General features: G+C 43.4%; 1 protein-coding gene across 2 annotated transcripts in view; it reads right to left on the reverse strand.

The window, feature by feature from the left end:
* rubcn (rubicon autophagy regulator) overlaps positions 1-19,661 on the reverse strand; it is a 91,304-nt gene that overhangs the window by 46,771 nt on the left and 24,872 nt on the right. For both annotated transcript variants that reach the window (XM_085990080.1, XM_085990082.1), the window contains exons 4-7: positions 9,287-9,434; positions 8,054-8,160; positions 2,961-3,120; positions 1,477-2,007 (exon numbers count right to left, since the gene is read on the reverse strand). In XM_085990080.1, the coding sequence (XP_085846206.1) occupies positions 1,477-2,007; positions 2,961-3,120; positions 8,054-8,160; positions 9,287-9,434 (946 nt within the window). The remainder of the gene's footprint in view (positions 1-1,476; positions 2,008-2,960; positions 3,121-8,053; positions 8,161-9,286; positions 9,435-19,661) is intronic.

Raw genomic sequence — 19,661 nt, forward strand, 5'->3', positions numbered from 1 at the left:
GTGCCAAATAGATTTTCTCTTCCACTGCTCCCTGCCCCTCCCCCCCCCCAAAAAAAAACTTATTTTCTTCAGCCAATAATGAAATATTGTCTAACGCATGGGCATATCTATACACCCAGTTAACATCACTTCTTGGCCGACTTCCCAAGAAGCATCACCTGTGTTATGTGAGAAGGCAACTTTCTCTAGCCAGGTTTCTTTCCCTCCTCCAAATCGCCAGGCCTGTGAAAACTGCCTCTGGAGGAAAGCTAAGTATAAATGTCAATTTAGGCTAGAATTCAAAAACTGGTCACCAGTCCAAAGATGTGCAGGTTAGGTTGATTGGCTATGATAAATTGACCCTTAGTGTTAGGGGGATTAAATACGTGAGGTTACAGGAATAGGGTGGGATATGTGTTGGTGTTGGTGTAGGGGTTACGGGGATTGGGTGGGATATGTGTCGGTGCAGGCTCGATGGGCCGAAATGGCCTCTATCTGCACTGTGGGGTTTCTGTGATTCTGTGATACACGATTATTGTAACAATCTAACTGACTAGTTTTCATTACCTATTGTGTAACAACAGATGTTCAATGTTTTGTAAAGGCGGCAGATTAAGTTAAGTGCCAATAAGCAAATATTTTTGTTCAGTTACTGAATATGTAAGATTTTTCACTGGAGGAGTGATTTTTAGACATCAGTTACCTCCTTAGATCATGTGTTATCCGAGTTGAAACCAAGCAAGAAAACCTTCTCAGGCCTCCACCAACACAGCTCAGGTACCAGCCATTAAATGTCATGCGAGGACAGCCTGGAGTGACAATTCTTCCCATTTTCTTTCTCATCCTCTGTTCGAAGTCAAGATCAATTAACCTTGTGGAACAGTGCACACACAAGACTGCATCCTAGCACTTCACAGTCGGGTGTGCTGAGCTCCGAAAATAAACTCAGGGAATTCATTCTTTAGATTAAGTTGACTTCCACCTTCAAACCTACTCCCCTTTCCTGAAGGCAGCGACTCATACAGTGACATGGTTCCTCAGGCTTCAGATACCCATCAGTACCTTTCCTAAGTTACCACTCTGAATACATGAGCTTAGAAAGGGAGTGTTGGCAGGCTAACCAACCACAGGAACATCATGGTGGAGTCTATCCTTCCTGTTTTCAACCTGCCACTCACATACTTTCCAATAAAGGTCAGTGGATAGACATTAGGAGCAGGAACTCTGACTGACTTTGCTTCTCTATAGCCCAAGCACACTGAGGCCTAATGTAGGGTTGAGCCTGATCCCCTTTCCATCAGAGGATCAAATACAAGCCAGGGATTGAAATGGTCTATGTGGCTCAGTGCCAGCACCATACAATGAACAACCAATTATTATGTTTTCCAACCTCATTCCTTTAGTTAGCACAAGATACTAGTAAAAAATTCTACTCATTAAACATTGCAGCAAGCAAATCTTGATATTCATAAATCCTTGAAAGAAATGTCACTGTACCTGGTGCCTTTGTCATTGCAATACCAGTATCAGAATGGGATCGGATATGGCTCTTCTTGAAACTGCCCTGTCGTTCCAGGATCTGGGTTTCAGAGAAGCTGGAGCGTCTTGGAAGATTCAGTAGCGATGCACTACAGCTAACAGTGATTTTAGGAACTTGCCCTGCAGATAGAACTAGTTTCTGTGAACCTCCAGAACAGGAGGAGGAGCTTTTGCTGCACTGACTTGAACTGCGATCCCTCCGTCCCAGGTTTCCAATAGCCAAATACTCTGGTCCATCATCCATTTCACTTGATCCCTCATCTTGTACTTCGCCCCAAGAGTCCTCACCATGGCTAACTGGGGTACTAACTGTTGTCTCACTGACTGGAGAAAATGGTTCCATAGAAGGGATGATACTGAACTGGTGGATGCCAGAGACGTGCTCTGGTACCAGTTTGTCTGTGGAATCGGGAAACAATGTCAAATGAGCCCTCTTTTTGGTCTCTTGCTGAATGTGATTTATATTAATGAAAGTTTGTGGTGTAGCACCTATATCAATGAGGAAAGAGAAAAAAAGGATCATCAGTTGTATTTTCTACAATTCAAATTGAAATCAGATGGCTAGACTATAGACAGACAGTTTATGCTTCTGAAGACACTAAATTATTTGTCAAATCCATGCACTGATTTTCCTTGAGTAAAACAATGATCTGCAATGAACTGGACTTCGCAATAAAGACTGGCAAACAGAAAGCCAGGACATTGGAGGTTTTACTTCACTGTCTGTTCATAATGTTATTATTTGACTTGTCCAAATGTTTGGATACTTATACCTCATTATGTCATTTCACATTGGCATGAGAGCAAAATTCATATATTGCGATATATTCCTTTGGATTTTTACTCTGGTTGCCCTTTCTGGGTGAGGGGGAGGAAAGGAGATGTTAAGAGTGTGAGAAACCCACCATCCAAATCAACCATTTGTGATCACGGGCCAAGTTCAGTGAGGTTTGGTTAATTACTTGTACAAAATTAGGATTGTTTAGCCATTGCTACAAATGGAACTGGAGACTTGCACCCTCTAATCATTAATGGCTCCAGGGAATTCTGGAAAGACTTGAAGAACTAATCTTTTAAGATTTCAGTTTCAGCTCGTGAATAGTTATAATGAAAAATAAATTCTCTATTAGTGTATGAGATTACATTGCTTAAATACACAGATAAAACTTTGACGTGATTTACAGACTGACACTTAGAAGCCCGTAATAAGCCCACCATCCGACACAATAAGATCATTAGCTGGCAGCTCAGACTACTGAAACAAATTACCTAGTCAACAATGCTCAAGTAGCTGAGCTAGTGAAAAGGTTTTACTTTATTTTCTGGAAGTGTTCCAGATTGTGCTTGAATTTCTTCCTAAAACAATTCTGACATTTAACATAATATCCTGGGAGGGGGAAGAAAAAGACCAAAAAACAAAGATTTTAATTGTTTTCGCTTACCTGAAATGTTCAAAGTAGTAGAATGGCCCGAGAGGCTGGTATATGAGGTTGTATGTCTTCGCTGGCCTTCCTCTGCAGGGGACATACACTTGGTTCCAGGTAGAGCAGTCAGACTTTGGCTTTTCACCATTGGTAAGGAGGAACTACACTTCCTTGCAAACTAAACATTGTAAAAACATTATGAGAAACACACTGCAGATTATGGCTTATCTTCAACTTTACTGGAACTGAAAAGGTCTAAACTGATGAGATTAGTTTACCGTTGCAATAGTGATAGGGGATTCTATCGTAAGGGGAACAGATAGACGTTTCTGGGGCTGCAGACATGACTCCAGGATGGTATGTTGCCTCCCTGGTGCCAGAGTCAAGGATGTCACTGAGCGGCTGCAGGGCATTCTGAAGGGGGAGGGCGAACAGTTAGAGGTCGTGGTTCACATTGGTACCAACGACATAGGTAGAAAGAGGGATGAGGTCCTGCAACCAAGAATTTAGGGAGCTAGGCAGCAGATTAAAAAGCAGGACCTCAAAGGTTGTAATCTCTGGATTATTCCTGGTGCCACGTGCTAGTGAGTATAGGAATAGGAGGATAGAGCAGATGAATGCATGGCTAAAGAGTTGGTGCAGGAGGGAGGGCTTTAGTTTCCTGGATCACTGGGTCTCCTGCTGGGGAAGGTGGAACCTGTACAAGTCGGACGGGTTGCACCTGAACCAAAACGGGACCAACATCCTTGCGGAGAGGTTTGCTAGTACTGTTGGGGGGGGGGGGGGGGGGGGTTTAAACTAACTTGGCAGGGGGATGGGATACGGAGTGGAGCTATAGTAGGGGGTGATGCACAGCAAAATATAGAGGAAAAAACAAGTCAGCCTGGAAGGCAGAGCAACTATGTAACGGCACAAGGGAGTATGGCAAGGCTGGATGGCATTTATTTTAATGCAAGGAGTCTTGCGAGTAAGGCAGATGAATTGAAGGTGTTGATTTACACATGGGAGTATGATATTGCTGCTATCACAGAGACATGGTTGAGGGAGGGGCAGGACTGGCAGCTCAATATTCCAGGGTATAGAATCTTCAGGCGACACACAGGGGGGTTTAAAAGAGGAGGGGGTGTCGCAATATTAATCAAGGAGTCAGTTACTGCTGTAAGGAGGGATGATATCTTAGCAGGTTCCTCTATTGAGGCCATATGGGTAGAACTTAAAAACAAAAAAGGGGCAAGCACTTTGCTGGGAGTGTACTATAGGCCCCCAGTCAGGGGGAGATAGAGGAACAGATATGTAGGCAAATCTCAGAGAAGTGTAGAAATAATAGGATAATAGGGTGCAGAATTCTTAAAGTGCATCCAAGAGAGCTTTTTGAGCCAGCATGAAGAAAGTCCTACAAGAGAGGGGGCGGTACTAGACCTAATTCTAGGGAATGTAGCCGGGCAAGTGGTTGAAGTGTTAGTAGGAGAACATTTTGGTGACAGTGACCATAATTTGGTGAGATTTAAGGTAGTCATGGAAAAGGACAAAGATGGACCGGAAATAAAGGTTCTAAATTGGGGGGGGGGGAAGGCCGATTTTAATATGATAAGGCAGGATCTGACCAAAGTGGACTGGGATCAGCTACTTGTAGGAAAATCCACAGCAGAGTAGTGGGAGTCTTTCAGAAAGGAAATAGAGAGAGTACAACGGCAACATGTTCCCATAAAGGTCAAGGGTGGGACCAACAAGCCCAGGGAACCTTGGCTGTCAATGGATATACGAGAATGGATTAGGAAAAAAAGGGAGGCTTTTGGCTGATACAAAGGACTAAAAACAGTGGAAGCCCTAGGGGAGTATAGAAAATGCAGGGGGGTACTTAAAAAAGAAATTAGGAGAGCGAAGAGGGGGCATGAAAAAACACTGGCGGGCAAAATAAAGGAAAATCCCAAGGTGTTTTATAAGTATATTAAGGGCAAGAGGATAACCAGGGAAAGAGTAGGGCCCATTAGGGACCAAAGTGGCAATGTGTGTGTAGAGCCAGAAGATGTGGGTGAGGTTTTAAATGAATATTTTGCATCTGTGTTCACTATGGAGAAGGATGATGTAGGCATAGAAATCAGGCAGGGGGATCGTGATATACTTGAACAAATTAGTATTGAGAGGGAGGAGGTACTAGCAGTTTTAGCGGGCTTAAAAGTGGATAAATCCCCAGACCCAGATGAGATGTATCCCAGGCTGCTGTGTGAGGCAAGGGAGGAGATTGCAGGAGCTCTGACACAAATTTTCAGAACACCTCTGGCCACAGGGGAGGTGCCAGACGACTGGAGAACAGCTAACATAGTACCATTATTCAAGAAGGGTAGTGGGGATAAACCAGGGCATTACAGGCCAGTGAGCCTAACATCAGTGGTAGGGAAATTATTGGAAAAAATTCTGAGGGACAGAATTAGTCTCCACTTGGAGAGGCAAGGATTAATCAAGAATAGTCAGCATGGCTTTGTCAGGGGGAGATCATGTCTGACCAATTTGATTGAATTTTGAGGGGGTGACTAGGTGTGTGGATGAGGGAAGTGCAGTTGATGTGGTCTACATGGACTTCATGTAAGGCTTTTGACAAAGTCCCGCATGGGAGACTGGTCAAGAAGATAAGAGCCCATGGGATCCAGGGCAACTTGGCACATTGGATCCAAAATTGGCTGAGTGGCAGGAGGCAGAGGGTGATGGTCAAAGGTTGTTTTTGTGACTGGAAGCCTGTGTCCAGTGGTGTACTGCAAGGATCGGTGCTGGGTCCTTTGCTGTTTGTAGTGTACATTAATTATTTAAATATGAATGTAGGAGGTATGATCAGTAAGTTCGCAGATGACACGAAAATTGGTGGGGTGGTAAATAGCGAGGAGGGAAGCCTCAGATACAGGGCGATATAGATGGGTTGGTCAGATGGGCAGAACAGTGGCAAATGGAATTTAACCCTGAAATGTGTGAAGTGATGCATTTTGGGAGGACTAACAAGGCAAGGGGATACACAATGAATGGTAGGACCTTAGGAAGGACAGAGGATCAGAGGGACCTTGGTGTGCATGTACATAGATCCCTGAAGGCAGCAGGACAGGTAGATAAGGTGGTTAAAAAGGCATATGGGATACTTGCCTTCATTAGCCGAGGCATAGAATATAAGAGCAGGGAGGTTATGATGGAGCTGTACAAAACGCTAATTAGGCCACAGCTGGAATACTGTGTGCAGTTCTGGTTGCCACACTATAGGAGGAATGTGATTGCATTGGAGAGAGTGCAGAGGAGATTCATCCAGGTGTTACCTGGGCTGCAGCGCTTCAGCTATGGACAGGTTGGGTTTGTTTTCCTTAGAGCAGAGAAGGCCGAGGGGGGACCTGATTGAGGTATACAAAATTATGAGGGGCGTAGATAGAAAGGAACTTTCCCCTTAGTAGAGGGATCAATAACCAGGGGCATAGTTTCAAGGTAAGGGGCAGGAGCTTTAGAGGGGATTTGAGGAAAAACTTTTTCCACCCAGAGGGTGGCTGGAATCTGGAACTCACTGCCTGAAAGGGTGGTAGAGACAGGAACCCTCACAACATTCAAGAAGCATTTAGATGAGCACTTGAAATGCCATAGCATACAAGGCTACGGACCAAGTGCTGGAAAATGGGATTAGAATAGACAGGGCTTGATGGCCGGCGCGGACACGATGGGCCAAAGGGCCTCTTTCTGTGCTGTAAAACTCTGACTCTAATTTATTCATAATTAGTCCCTTTGATGCTGCTGCTGTAACACAGCAAAATTTTATACCTACACCACCGTCAACTACAGACTTTAGAACCAGCCAGAAGAAAGCTGTTTGACACAGGCTGGATTCCTCAAAAAAAGCTTGTGTTGATAATTAAATAGGGCCATAGATTTAAAAGGGACACAATAAATACATTTCTGTTTTACTGCACAAGATCGTGGGATTTTTAGCAATATTTGGGAATTGAATTCTGCAATTCTGTCCATTTTTCATAGAAACACAGCACAGGAGGCCATTTGACCCACCATGCCTGTGCTGGCTCTTTGAAAGAGAAGAGAAGTCATGTTTAGTCCCACACTCCTGCTTTTGGTCTGTAACCCTGTAAGTTCCTCATCCTCAAGTACCTCTCCAACTCCCTTTTAAAATTATATATGGAATCAGCTTCCACTACCTTTTCAGGTAGTATGTTCCAGATCCCGACAACTCGGGGTGAAAAAATCTCATCAGCTGTCTAGATCTTTTTCCAATGGTTTGAAATCTATGACCTCTGGTTATTGACTCTGTTTACTCGATCAAAACCTCTCATCATTTTGAAAACCTCTATTAGGTCACCTCTTAACCTTCTCTGCTACCTTTTCCAACCTCTCCTCATAACTGAAGTCCCTCATCCCTGGTAACATTCCGCTAAAGCTCCTCTGTACCTTTTCTAAAGCCTTTACAACTTTCCTGAAGTGTCGTGCCCAGAATTGTCCATCATACTCCAGCTGAGGCTTAACCTGTGATTTTTCTGTGAAAATCGTAACAGATTGGTGCTAAAGGTTTAGAAAACACAGTAAGCAAGCAATATATACTGTAAAGCTAAACTTTTTATTTTCCAATAAATAGAAAACACCTTCAATATAAACATTTATTCTTGTAAACAACACTATATGGGGCCATAAGCGGACTTCAGGTGCTGTGGGCACCTGTGCACAAAAGAACTGACTTGGCCTGATAATGTGAGGTCAGCTCATTTGAATATTTTTCTGGTGCACCTGGCACATCACTCATGACATGCTGGGAGCATTCATCCGTGCAACCCATCTTGTCTAACCACAAACAACAAGAGGTACACTGAATCTTGGCAGACCTAAACCACGAGCGTTCATGGTGTAGACATTGCTACTCAATGCAACGCACTCACAAATCCAGAACTGGAGAAAGAATGAACACACGCCCTGCAATGGAGCCTGGAACCATTTCTGTGGGCCTGAATAAATCGGAGACATCATTCTGATCTCTGAAAGTTGGCTTCTCTCACAAACATCCATTTCTGTGTTTAAAAAAGCTCTACATTATAGTCTCAGTGTGCACAGTTAATTGTTTTCTAAGGACATGCCAGTCTTACCACAGACGTGTCAATCTGAGCTAAAATTTTAGGATTATTCTGTTCCACAGCCTCCAGACACTGGAACATAGCAGTCACATGGGGATCACTCAACAGAAAAGCGGTGTCTGCAAGACAGAAACATCCTGCAATTATTTTTTTCGTAGTCAAAAAGTTGTGGTAAACTCGAGCCAACAGGAATGTTCTACACAGAAGAATCTGTTCCAATAACTGTAGTACTTCTACAGTGACAATTGGTTCAGAGTCCTGCTATATTTGTGACTTAACCTTTAAAAGGACACTCTGCCAACATTTCATGTTTATTTTTTTTTACAATTCCTGAATATACTGCACTTCATTAAAAACTGGTTAGATAATTGCCATTTACAAATTATACAGGTGTTATTGTGGATGCTCATTTTGAAATCTATAATGAAAACTAACTACTGCAGTCAGTGTGTTTTAGAGATTTCTTGAATTTTACAAAGTTCATTTTACAACGCAGTTCTGAAGAAGTAATCTCAAATTATAAAGTGATGCAAAGTTAATTCCCCGTCTCTCTAAGCAGTGTCAGTACTCTGCTATTTGATGAGTAATTATCCTTATTTGTACACAAATCAGTTTACTGCTGAAACACCCATTGCCCTTCCTTTCTACTCTCTCCCCTCAACCTCCTTCTGTCACATCACATTTTGCAAATGCAGAAGTATGCTCCTCCATCAAGAAATGCTTTGACCAGTTTTCTCTTCCAGTACATGGCACTCCATTACTGTGCAGTACTCATCCAGTGGCCTCGATCAGCAGTGTCTGCCTTTCAGAGTAAGCCCAACAGACCTACATATTAGGGCCGATTCCAACTGAATGCTTCTGTTGTAGAGTGGTACTTGTATGGAGTGCTGGTCAGGAAATCACAGGCCCACCATGCTTGGTCTTCCATCCAATTAAATCAAGATTGAAAAATCAGCCCTTGCAGGCTTCCTATTTCCCAACCAATACTTCCTGTGATTGCTGCCCTTCATTGGAGCGCCTGATTGCAGAATTAGGCTTACTGTCTTTAGCCTTGTAGGATACTTAATATTTATTTCCTAGCTGTAGATAATTAGTTTCCAGTTTATGGGTTAGAAGTTGAGAAGCTCAAGCCTGCAGAATAAAAACTCTCAATGTTCAGGATCTTGTGCATTACGATGAAGAAGAAGAAATGCTAAGTTCCAATCCTACACAATATAATCTAGAGTACATTCAGTTCGGTTGTACCTTTGTAGAATTTCCTAGTGTATTCATAGTTACTGAGCAATGGCCTTAGCTGTGATGACAGACAGTGGAACTGAAGGCTGTGGTGGAGCCAGTATTGTGCTTTCTGAGGATTACTCTTTAGGACAGACTGTTCATCAATGTCCATAAACTAAGGGGAGAAAAAAAAAATCAGTTACTTACAAATTATAAAATAATTTGCTTCCGTTCAATGTCCCCTTAAACTGAACACCTTTACACCGGTTGGGAAAATAGAAGAAACAATTCAGCATATATATGTAGATCTCCTTGCCTTCCTTCCTCCAATAATTTACAGGGCTTTAAAAGCCCAAATTCATCATCTAACTAATACTTCTGGATTTATTTTGCCTTCTCTCCTATTCCTTTCTATCTTAGTGTCAGAAAAGAAAACACACTCCGATCTCGTGAATTTTTTTTTAAAAACTGGCTTTTTTCTCTTCGCTGGTTTATCACCTGTCCCCCAACTCTCTCGTTTTACTCCATTTCTCCAATCTATTTATTTTACTATTTCCTCATTCTAATAGCCCCGCCATTCTCCAAATTTTGGCTCCACTTCCTCCAATACTGGAAAAGGATTTGAATTATTCGCCACTTACAGGTAAAATCTATTTGAACAGTCAAAATAGCAAATTCTGTTGCAGGTTTGCCACAGCCTACCACTTGAATTTTAACAAAGGGAAATTAAACCCAAAAGATCATTTTTTAAACCTCCTTCAGTACAGACTGGTCACTGAACCAAGGAAGTGCAAGCACTCATAAGACCAAGATTAAGAAAAGAAACAAGGCCTGGAGATGGATATTAAATGCATTAATTAAACATATAAGCTGGGCAGTTAGTTATTTTCCCCCCCAAACTGAGTAGGCTGTTTTTACCAGCTTCCTGCAGATTTTCCATTGATGAATGATGCTCCACTCACTGCTTTGTTATTTGGCTCATTTTAAAAAAATGGTTATTCACCCCATGAACATGTAATAATGCTACATAAAACTCCCACATACTGTGCCACCACATTGGCATGGTTTCCTCTGTTAAATGCAAATCTAGTGAGCTTAATTTCCTCTGTACACTACAGTGAGCTTAATTTCCTCTGTGCACTATTTTTATTTTAAATGGGTTAACTACTGTGTTAAAATAGCACTGTTTGTTAATCAGTGTTCTAAAATAGCACACAAGCGACATGAAACCGGCAGTAGTTTCACTTCTCAGACAACGCAAGACTAAAGAAACAGAGAAATAATGTTTGAATAACAAATTTGGTTATATTCATCTATTTCAATCTGCACTACTGACCACTTTGTTTTAGTCCCAGAAATAATCTCAATCATGTCCATTTAAAATTTTAGTTACAGTCTTTACACTAAAAAAAATTAGACCTAACATTTTTGTTAATAAAAATACAACTTCTGTCAGTAATTATATTTATCCTTCTTTCTGTCAACAAAAGTAATACTGCACACAGTAATATGCCACAGACTGGAGCTGAAAACCAGATTCCGAATGATTTGGGCACTCTGGTTCACAAATTTAAGATGCAATTGGGAATGGATTTATAACGTTACAAATCTGGGTGCTCTGATATTCTCAACAAAGCCACTGGATACATAGAAACAAAGAAGATAGGAGCAGGAGTAGGCCATTCGGCCCCTCGAGCCCACTCCGCCATTCATTGAGATCATGGCTGATCATCCAAATTCAGTACCCTGTCCCTGCCTTCTCCCCATATCCCTTGATCCCTTTAGCCTTAACAAATATATCCAACTCCTTCTTGAATATATTTAATGAACTGGCCTCCACCACCCTCTGTGGCAGAGAATTCCACAGGTTCACCACTCTCTGGGTGAAGAAATTCCTCCTCATTTCAGTCCTAAATGGCTTACCCCTTATCCTTAGACTGTGACCCCTGGTTCTGGACTCCCTGGCCATCGGAAACATCCTTCCTGCATCTAGTCTGTCCAGGCCTGACAGAATTTTATAGGTTTCGATGAGATCCCCTCTCAATCTTCTGAACTCCAGTGAGTATAAGCCCAATCGACACAATCTCTCCTCATACGTCATTCCTGCCATCCCAGGTATCAGTCTGGTGAATCTTCGCTGCATTCCTTCCATGGCAAGAACATCCTTCCTCAGATAAGGCGACCAAAACTGCACACAATACTCAAGGTGTGGTCTCACCAAGGCCCTGTACAACTGCAGCAAGACATTCTTGTTCCTGTACTCGAACCCTCTTGCTACGAAGGCCAACATACCATTTGTCTTCTTAACCGCCTGCTGCATCTGCATGCTTACCTTCAGCAACTGGTGCACAAGAACACCCAGGTCTCTTTGCACTTCCCCTTCTTCCAATCTATTGCCATTCAAATAATAATCTGCCTTCCTGTTTTTGCCACCAAAGTGGATAACCTCACATTTATCCACATTATATAGTGCATTTGCCATGTTTCTGCCCAATCACCCAACCTGTCCAAATCATACTGGAGTTTCACGACATCCTCCTCACAGCATACCCTCCCACCCAGCTTTGTGTCGTCTGCAAATTTGGAGATATTACATCCAATTCCCTCGTCCAGATCATTAAATGTATATTGTGAACAGCTGGGGTCCTAGGGCCGATCCTTGCAGTACCCCACTAGTCACTGCCTGCCACTCGGAAAAAGACCCATTTATTCCAATTCTCTGCTTTCTATCCGCCAACCAGTTCTCTATCCAAGTCAATACCTTGCCCCCAATCCCATGTGCCTTAATTTTGCACGCTAATCTCTTATGCGGGACCTATCGGAATCCTTCTGCAAGTCCAAATACACCACATCCACTGGTTCTCCCTTATCTATTTTACCAGTTACATCCTCAAAAATTTCCAGCAGATTAGTCAAGCCTTTTGTAAATCCATGTTGACTTTGTCCGATCCTGTCGCTGCTTTCCAAGTGCTCTGCTATTTCATCTTTTATAATGGACTCTAGCATTTTCCCCACTACTGATGTCAGGCTTACCGGTCGATAATTCCCCACTTTTTCTCTACCACCTTTTTTGAATAGTGGGGTAACATTAGCTACCCTCCAATCCATGGGTACTGTTCCAGAGTCTATCGGAATTCTGGAAGATGACCAGCAATGCATCTACTATTTCTAGGGCCACTTCCTTAAGTACCCTAGGATGTAGATTATCAGGCCCTGGGGATTTATCAACCTTCAGTCCCATCAATTTTCCAAACACCATTTCCCTACAAATACTGATTTCTTTCAGTTCCACCCTTTCATCAGACCCTATGCTCCCCGGCATCTCTGGGAGGTTATTTGTGTCCTCCTTTGTGAAGACAGAACCAAAATATGTATTTCGTTGGTCTGCCATTTCTTTGTTCACCATTATAAATTCCCCTGATTCTGACTGCAAGGGACCTACGCTTGACTTCACCAATCTTTTTCTCTTCACATATCTATAAAAGCTTTTAGTGTCAGTTTTTATGTTCCCTGCAAGCTTACTCTCATATTCTATTTTCCCCTTCTTAATTAATCCCTTTGTCCTCCTTTGTTGAATCCTAAACTGCTCCCAATCCTCAGGATTATTGCTTTTTCTAGCCAATTTATATGTCCTCTCCTTGGATCATATGCTATCCCTAATTTCCCTTGTTAGCCACGGTTGAGTCACCTTTTTTGTTTTATTTTTATGCCAAACTGGGATGAACAAATTCTGTTGTGCATCCATTCGGTCTTTGAATGTTTGCCATTGCCTATCCACCATCAACCCTTTGAGTGACATTCCCCAATCAATCCTACCCAACTCGCTCCTCAGACCATCGTAGTTTCCTTTATTTAAATTGAGGACCCTAGTCTCTGAGTCAACTACTTCATTCTCCATCTTAATGAAGAATTCGATCATATTATGATCGCTCCGACCAAAGGGGCCTCGTACAACAAGATTGCTAATTAATCCTTTCTCGTTACATAATACCCAGTCTAAGATGGCCTGATCTCTGGTTGGTTCCTCGACATATTGGTCCAGGAAACCATCCCGTAAACACTCCAGGAATTCCTCCTCCACAGTATTGTTACTAATTTGGTTAGCCCAATCTATATGTAGATTAAATTCACCCATGGTGACTGCTGTGCCCTTATTGCACGCTTCTTTAATTTCCCTTTTAATGCCATCCCCAACCTCCGCCTTACTGTTTGGAGGTCTATATACCACTCCCACTAACGTTTTCTGCCCTTTAGTATTTCTCAATTCTACCCATACAGGTTCCACATCAACAGAGCTAATATCCTTCCTTACAATTGTGTTAATCCCTTCTTTAACCAGTAATGCTACCTCACCTCCCTTTCCTTTTTGCCTATCTTTCCTGAATATCGAATACCCCTGGATGTTGAGTTCCCAGCCTTGGCCATCCTTGAGCCACGTTGCCATAATCCCAAACAAATCATATTCGTTTACCTCTATTTGCACAGCCAATTCATCCACCTTATTACGAGTGCTCCTCGCATTAAGACACAAAGCCTTCAGGCTTGTTTTTTTAACGCTCTTAGACCTATTAGAATTATTCTTCACTGTGGCCACGTTTGATTTAAACCATTGATTTTTCTGACTGCCACTTTTGTTTTTCTCCTTCCTATCTTTTGCTTTTATCCTTGTTTCCCTTTCCTCTGTCTCCCTGCTCAGGTTCCCAACCCCCTGCCATTTTAGTTTAAACCCTCCCCCAGAGCACTAGCAAACACTCCTCCTAGGACATCGGTTCCAGCCCTGCCCAGGTGCAAACCGTCCAGTTTGAACTGGTCCCACCTCCCCCAGAACTGGTTCCAACGTCCCAGGAACTTGAATCCCTCCCCCTTGCACCATTCCTCTAGCCACGTATTCATCCAAAATATCCTTCTATTTCTACTCTGACTAGCACGTGGCACTGGTAGCAATCCCGAGATTACTACATTTGAGGTCCTATTTTTTAAAATTTACCTCCTAACTCCCTATATTCCGCTTTTAGGACAGCGTCGGCGGGAAACCTGAGTGGCAGAGCGGGCTATAAAAGTCCCCAGAGACCAGGTAAGGCCTCACAGCGTCGGCGGGAAACCTGAGCGGCAGAGCGGGGTATAAAAGTCCCCGGAGACCAGGTAAGGTCTCACAGCGTCGGCGGGAAACCTGAGCGGCAGAGCGGGGTATAAAAGTCCCCGGAGACCAGGTAAGGTCTCACAGCGTCGGCGGGAAACCTGAGCGGCAGAGCGGGGTATAAAAGTCCCCAGAGACCAGGTAAGGCCTCACAGCGTCGGCGGGAAACCTGAGCGGCAGAGCGGGGTATAAAAGTCCCCAGAGACCAGGTAAGGCGTACCAGTCTCTGAACTCGGAGGGAAGGAGAGAGGTAAAAAGTAATCCAAGTGTGACGTCACCAGAAAGCGGGTAAGTGATTGGTTGGTGAGTATTTCTCCCTTTTAAGCTTAAATCTCTTTGGTTTATAGTTTCTAAGGTGTGATATACACCATCTAGAATCAGGGCAGAGGATATTTAAGAATAATATTAATAAATTTAATTAATTACATAGAATGGGAGATCAGGCGATGTGTTGCTGCTGCAATATGTGGGAGCTGGTGAACACCACTGATGCTCACGGTGATCACATTTGCAGTAAGTGTTGGCTGCTCGAGGAACTCCGGCTCCGTGTTGAAAAGCTGGAGACCGAGCTTCAAACACAGACACATCAGGGAGGGGGAGAGTTACCTGGACTCTGTGTATCACGAGGTAGTCACACCAATTAGATTAATTAATTCAGATGTAGTCCGTGGCCAGGGTCAGGATGGTGTGACTAGAAGTGAGGCAGGTACAGGGATCCAGGAGGTAGTGTTGGAGGAGCCGCAGCCCTTGCACTTGTCCAACAGGTTCGAGGCTCTTACTCCCTGTGGGGACAGGAGCAGGGACTGCAGGGAGGATGAGCAACCTGGCCACAGCACCGTGGAGCAGGGGGCCATTCAAGTGTGGGGGGGGGGGGGGGGGGGGGGGGAGTTAAAAGAAATGTTGTAGCGGTAGGGGATAGTATCGTTAGGGGGATAGATAGAGTTCTTTGCAGCCGAGAGCGAGAGTCCCGAAGGCTGTGTTGCCTGCCCGGTGCCAGGGTTAAGGACATCTCCTCTGGACTGGAGAGAAACTTGGAGTGGGAGGGGGAGGATCCAGTTGTCGTGGTCCATGTTGGTACCAACGACATAGATAGGACAAGGAAGGAGGTTCTGCTGAGGGAGTTTGAGCAGCTAGGGGCCAAATTAAAAAGCAGAACCACAAGGGTAATAATCTCTGGATTATTACCTGAGCCACGAGCGAATTTGGCTAGGACAAATAAAATTAGAGAGTTAAATACGTGGCTCAAAGACTGGTGTGGGAGAAATGTGTTTTGCTTCCTGGGACACTGGCACCAGTACTGGGGCAGGAGGGAGCTGTTCCGTTGGGACGGGCTTCACTTGGCCAGTGCTGGGACTAGAGTCCTGGCGGATCATATAACTAGGGCTGTAGAGAGGGCTTTAAACTAACTAGTGGCGGGGGGGGGGGGGGGGGGGGGAGGTTCCTAGAGAGCAAATAATAAAAATGACAACAGAGAAGGTAATAGACTTAGGTAGCAGTGGGGAAATTAAAAACCAGAGCGTGTCAGGAAGGGGCAGAAGGTATGGAGTAAAAGGTAAAGTAATAAAAAGGGCAAAAGCAGGAACTAAGTGTCACAAAACATCTTTGAAAGTTCTCTATCTGAATGCACGTAGCATTCGTAACAAAATAGATGAGTTAATGGCACAAATAACTACATATGGGTATGATCTTGTGGCCATTACAGAAACATGGCTGCAGGGTGACAGTGCCTGGGAACTAAACATACCAGGTTATTTAACGATCAGGAAGGACAGGCAAGAAGGAAGGGGAGGTGGGGTGGCTATGTTAATAAAGGAAGGAATCACTGTAATACAGAGAAATGATATTGGGGTCAAAGGATCAGGATAGTGAAAAGGTTTGGGTGGAGGTAAGGAATAATAAGGGGAAAAAAACACTAGTGGGCGTAGTCTATAGGCCTCCGAACAGTGGCAACTTTGTTGGACGGAGTATCAATCAGGAAATAGTTGAGGCTTGTAATAAGGGAACATCTATAATTATGGGGGATTTCAACTATCATATTAATTGGACAAATCAAATTGGGCAGAGCAGCCTTGAGGATGAGTTCATTGAGTGTATTAGGGATGGGTTTCTTGAGCAGTATGTAACTGAACCGACCAGGGGGCAAGCAACCTTAGATCTGGTCCTGTGTAACGAGACGGGATTAATTAAAAATGTCCTAGTAAAGGATCCCCTTGGAATGAGTGACCATAACATGGTTGAATTCCATATTCAATTAGAGGGTGAGAAGGTTGGATCTCAAACAAGCGTGCTAAGCTTGAATAAAGGAGACTATGAAGGTATGAGAGCGGAATTGAGTAGAGTGGATTGGGAAAATAGATTAAAGGGTAAGATGATACATGATCAGTGGTGTACATTCAAGGAGTTATTTTACAACTTCCAAAAAATATATATTCCACTGAGAAGAAAAGGGTGTAAAAGAAAAGACAGCCATCCGTGGCTAAGTAAAGAAATTAAGGATAGTATTCGACTAAAAACAAGGGCATATAAGGTAGCCAAATCTAGTGGGAGGATAGAGGATTGGGAAAACTTTAAAAGACAGCAAAAAATAACAAAAAGATTAAGAAAGGGAAGATAGATTATGAAAGTAAATTAGCAAAAAATATAAAAACAGATAGCAAGAGTTTTTATAGTTATATAAAAAGAAAAAGGGTGGCTAAAGTAAATGTTGGTCCCTTAGAGGATGAGACCGGGAAATTAATGGTGGGAAATATGGAGATGGCAAAAAACACAATGAATATTTTACATCAGTCTTTACAGTAGAAGACACTAAGAATATCCCAACACTGGACAAACAGGGGGCTAAAGGGGGGGGGGGGGGGGGGGGGGGGGGGAAGGAGCTAAACACGATCAAAATCACTAAGGAAGTGGTACTCGGTAAAATAATGGGACTCAAGGCGGATAAATCACCTGGACCTGATGGCTTACATCCTAGGGTCTTGAGGGAAGTGGCGGTAGGGATTGTGGATGCATTGGTAATAATTTTCCAAAACTCCCTGGACTCAGCAAAGGTCCCGGCAGACTGGAAAACTGCTAATGTAACACCCTTATTTAAAAAGGGCAGTAGACAGAAGGCTGGAAACTATAGACCGGTTAGCCTAACATCTGTGGTGGGTAAAATTTTGGAGTCCATTATTAAGGAGACAGTAACAGGACATTTGGATAATCATAATTTAATAGGACAAAGTCAGCATGGTTTTATGAAGGGGAAGTCATGTTTGACAAATTTGCTGGAGTTCTTTGAGGAAGTAACGTATAGGGTGGATAAAGGGGAACCAGTGGACGTAGTGTATTTAGACTTCCAAAAGGCATTTGACAAGGTGCCACACAAAAGATTATTGCTTAAGATAAAAAATCACGGGATGGGGGTAATATTCTGGCATGGATAGAGGATTGGCTATCTAACAGAAGGCAGAGAGTTGGGATAAATGGTTCATTCTCAGACTGGCAATCAGTAACTAGTGGTGTTCCGCAGGGGTCAGTGCTGGGTCCCCAACTCTTTACAATCTATATTAACGATTTGGAGGAGGGGACCGAGTGTAACATATCAAAGTTTGCAGATGATACTAAGATGGGAGGGAAAGTAGTGAGTGAGGAGGACATAAAAAACCTGCAAGGGGACATAGACAGGCTAAGTAAGCGGGCAGAGATTTGGCAGATGGAATACAATACTGGAAAGTGTGAGGTTATGCACTTTGGCAGGAAAAATCGTAGAGCAAGTTATTATCTTAATGGCAAGAAACTGGAAAGTACTGAAGTACAAAGGGATCTGGGGGTCCTGGTGCACGAAACTCAAAAGGTTAGTATGCAGGTACAGCAAGTGATTAAGAAGGCCAATGGAATGTTGCCTTTCATTGCTAGGGGGATAGAATATAAAAATAGGGAGATATTGCTTCAGTTGTACAAGGTATTGGTGAGGCCGCACCTGGAATACTGCGTACAGTTTTGGTGTCCATACTTAAGGACATACTTGCTCTCGAGTCAGTACAAAGAAGGTTCACTCGGTTAATCCCGGGGATGAGGGGATGGACATATGAGGAGAGGTTGAGTAGATTGGGACTCTACTCAATGGAGTTCAGAAGAATGAGAGGCGATCTTACTGAAACATATAAGATTGTGAAGGGGTCGGATCGGGTGGATGCGGGGAAGATGTTCCCGATGATGGGTGAAACTAGAACTAGGGGGCATAGTCTTAGAATAAGGGGCTGCTCTTTCAAAACTGAGAGGAGGAGGAACTACTTCACTCAGAGGGTGGTAGGTCCATGGAATATGCTGCCCCAAAAAGCTGTAGAAGCTACATCATTACATAAATTTAAAACAGAAATCGACAGTTTCCTAGAAGTAAAGGGAATTAAGGGTTACGGGGAGCGGGCAGGAATTTGGACAGGAGTCTAGGTTCGGATCGGTCATGGCCCTGTGGGTAGCGGAGCGGGCCCAGGGGCCGTGTAGCCTGATCCTGCTCCTATTTCGTGTGTCTAATTCTGTTCGATTCAGGAGATGGTTCTGTGATAGTGGATTGGCAGTTAGGATCAGATCAGCCATGATCTTATTGAATGGCGGAGCAGGCTCGAGGGGCCGATTGGCCTACTCCTGCTCCTATTTCTTATGTTCTTATGTTCTTAGGACCTCATCCCGCTTTTTACCTGTATCGTTGGTGCCTATATGCACCACGACAACTGGCTGTTCACCCTCCCCTTCCAAGATGTTCTGCAGCCGCTCTGAGACATCCTTGACCCTTGCACCAGGGAGGCAACACACCATCCTGAAGTCTCGTTTGCGGCCGCAGAAACGCCTATCTATTCCCCTTACAATTACAATAGAAACTTAAGTCGGCACGCCAACAGTCAGTCAGAAAGTACTTTCTGTGGCATGACATTCCATCCATTCAGAAAACTGCCATTTGTCCTGTCCCACTAAAATTATGCTGATTACAAACCATCACTGACAGCAATTTTGTGTGTGTGCAAAAAATGGGGAACACACTGTACTTTCAGTGGAAGGTTGTGCCATTATAACAGCTGCCACAATGAAACACATCTTAAACACTGCTATTTAGTTCAAAAGTAATGATATTTTGGGGAATAATTAAGAATGGTAAAAGGAGGATCAAGTGCACATTAGTCATCCAATGTTTTATTTATAGTTTTGGGGACATCACACCTCAGTTAGCTCTGAGCATTTGTGGGAGCCACATCAGGAAATGGAGGACAGGCTGGAGAAGCTGGATTT

This window comes from Somniosus microcephalus, chromosome 6 (assembly GCF_052327205.1).
Source record: "Somniosus microcephalus isolate GS21.2 chromosome 6, FLI_Smic_1.0, whole genome shotgun sequence".
Classification (NCBI taxonomy): Eukaryota; Metazoa; Chordata; class Chondrichthyes; order Squaliformes; family Somniosidae; genus Somniosus; species Somniosus microcephalus.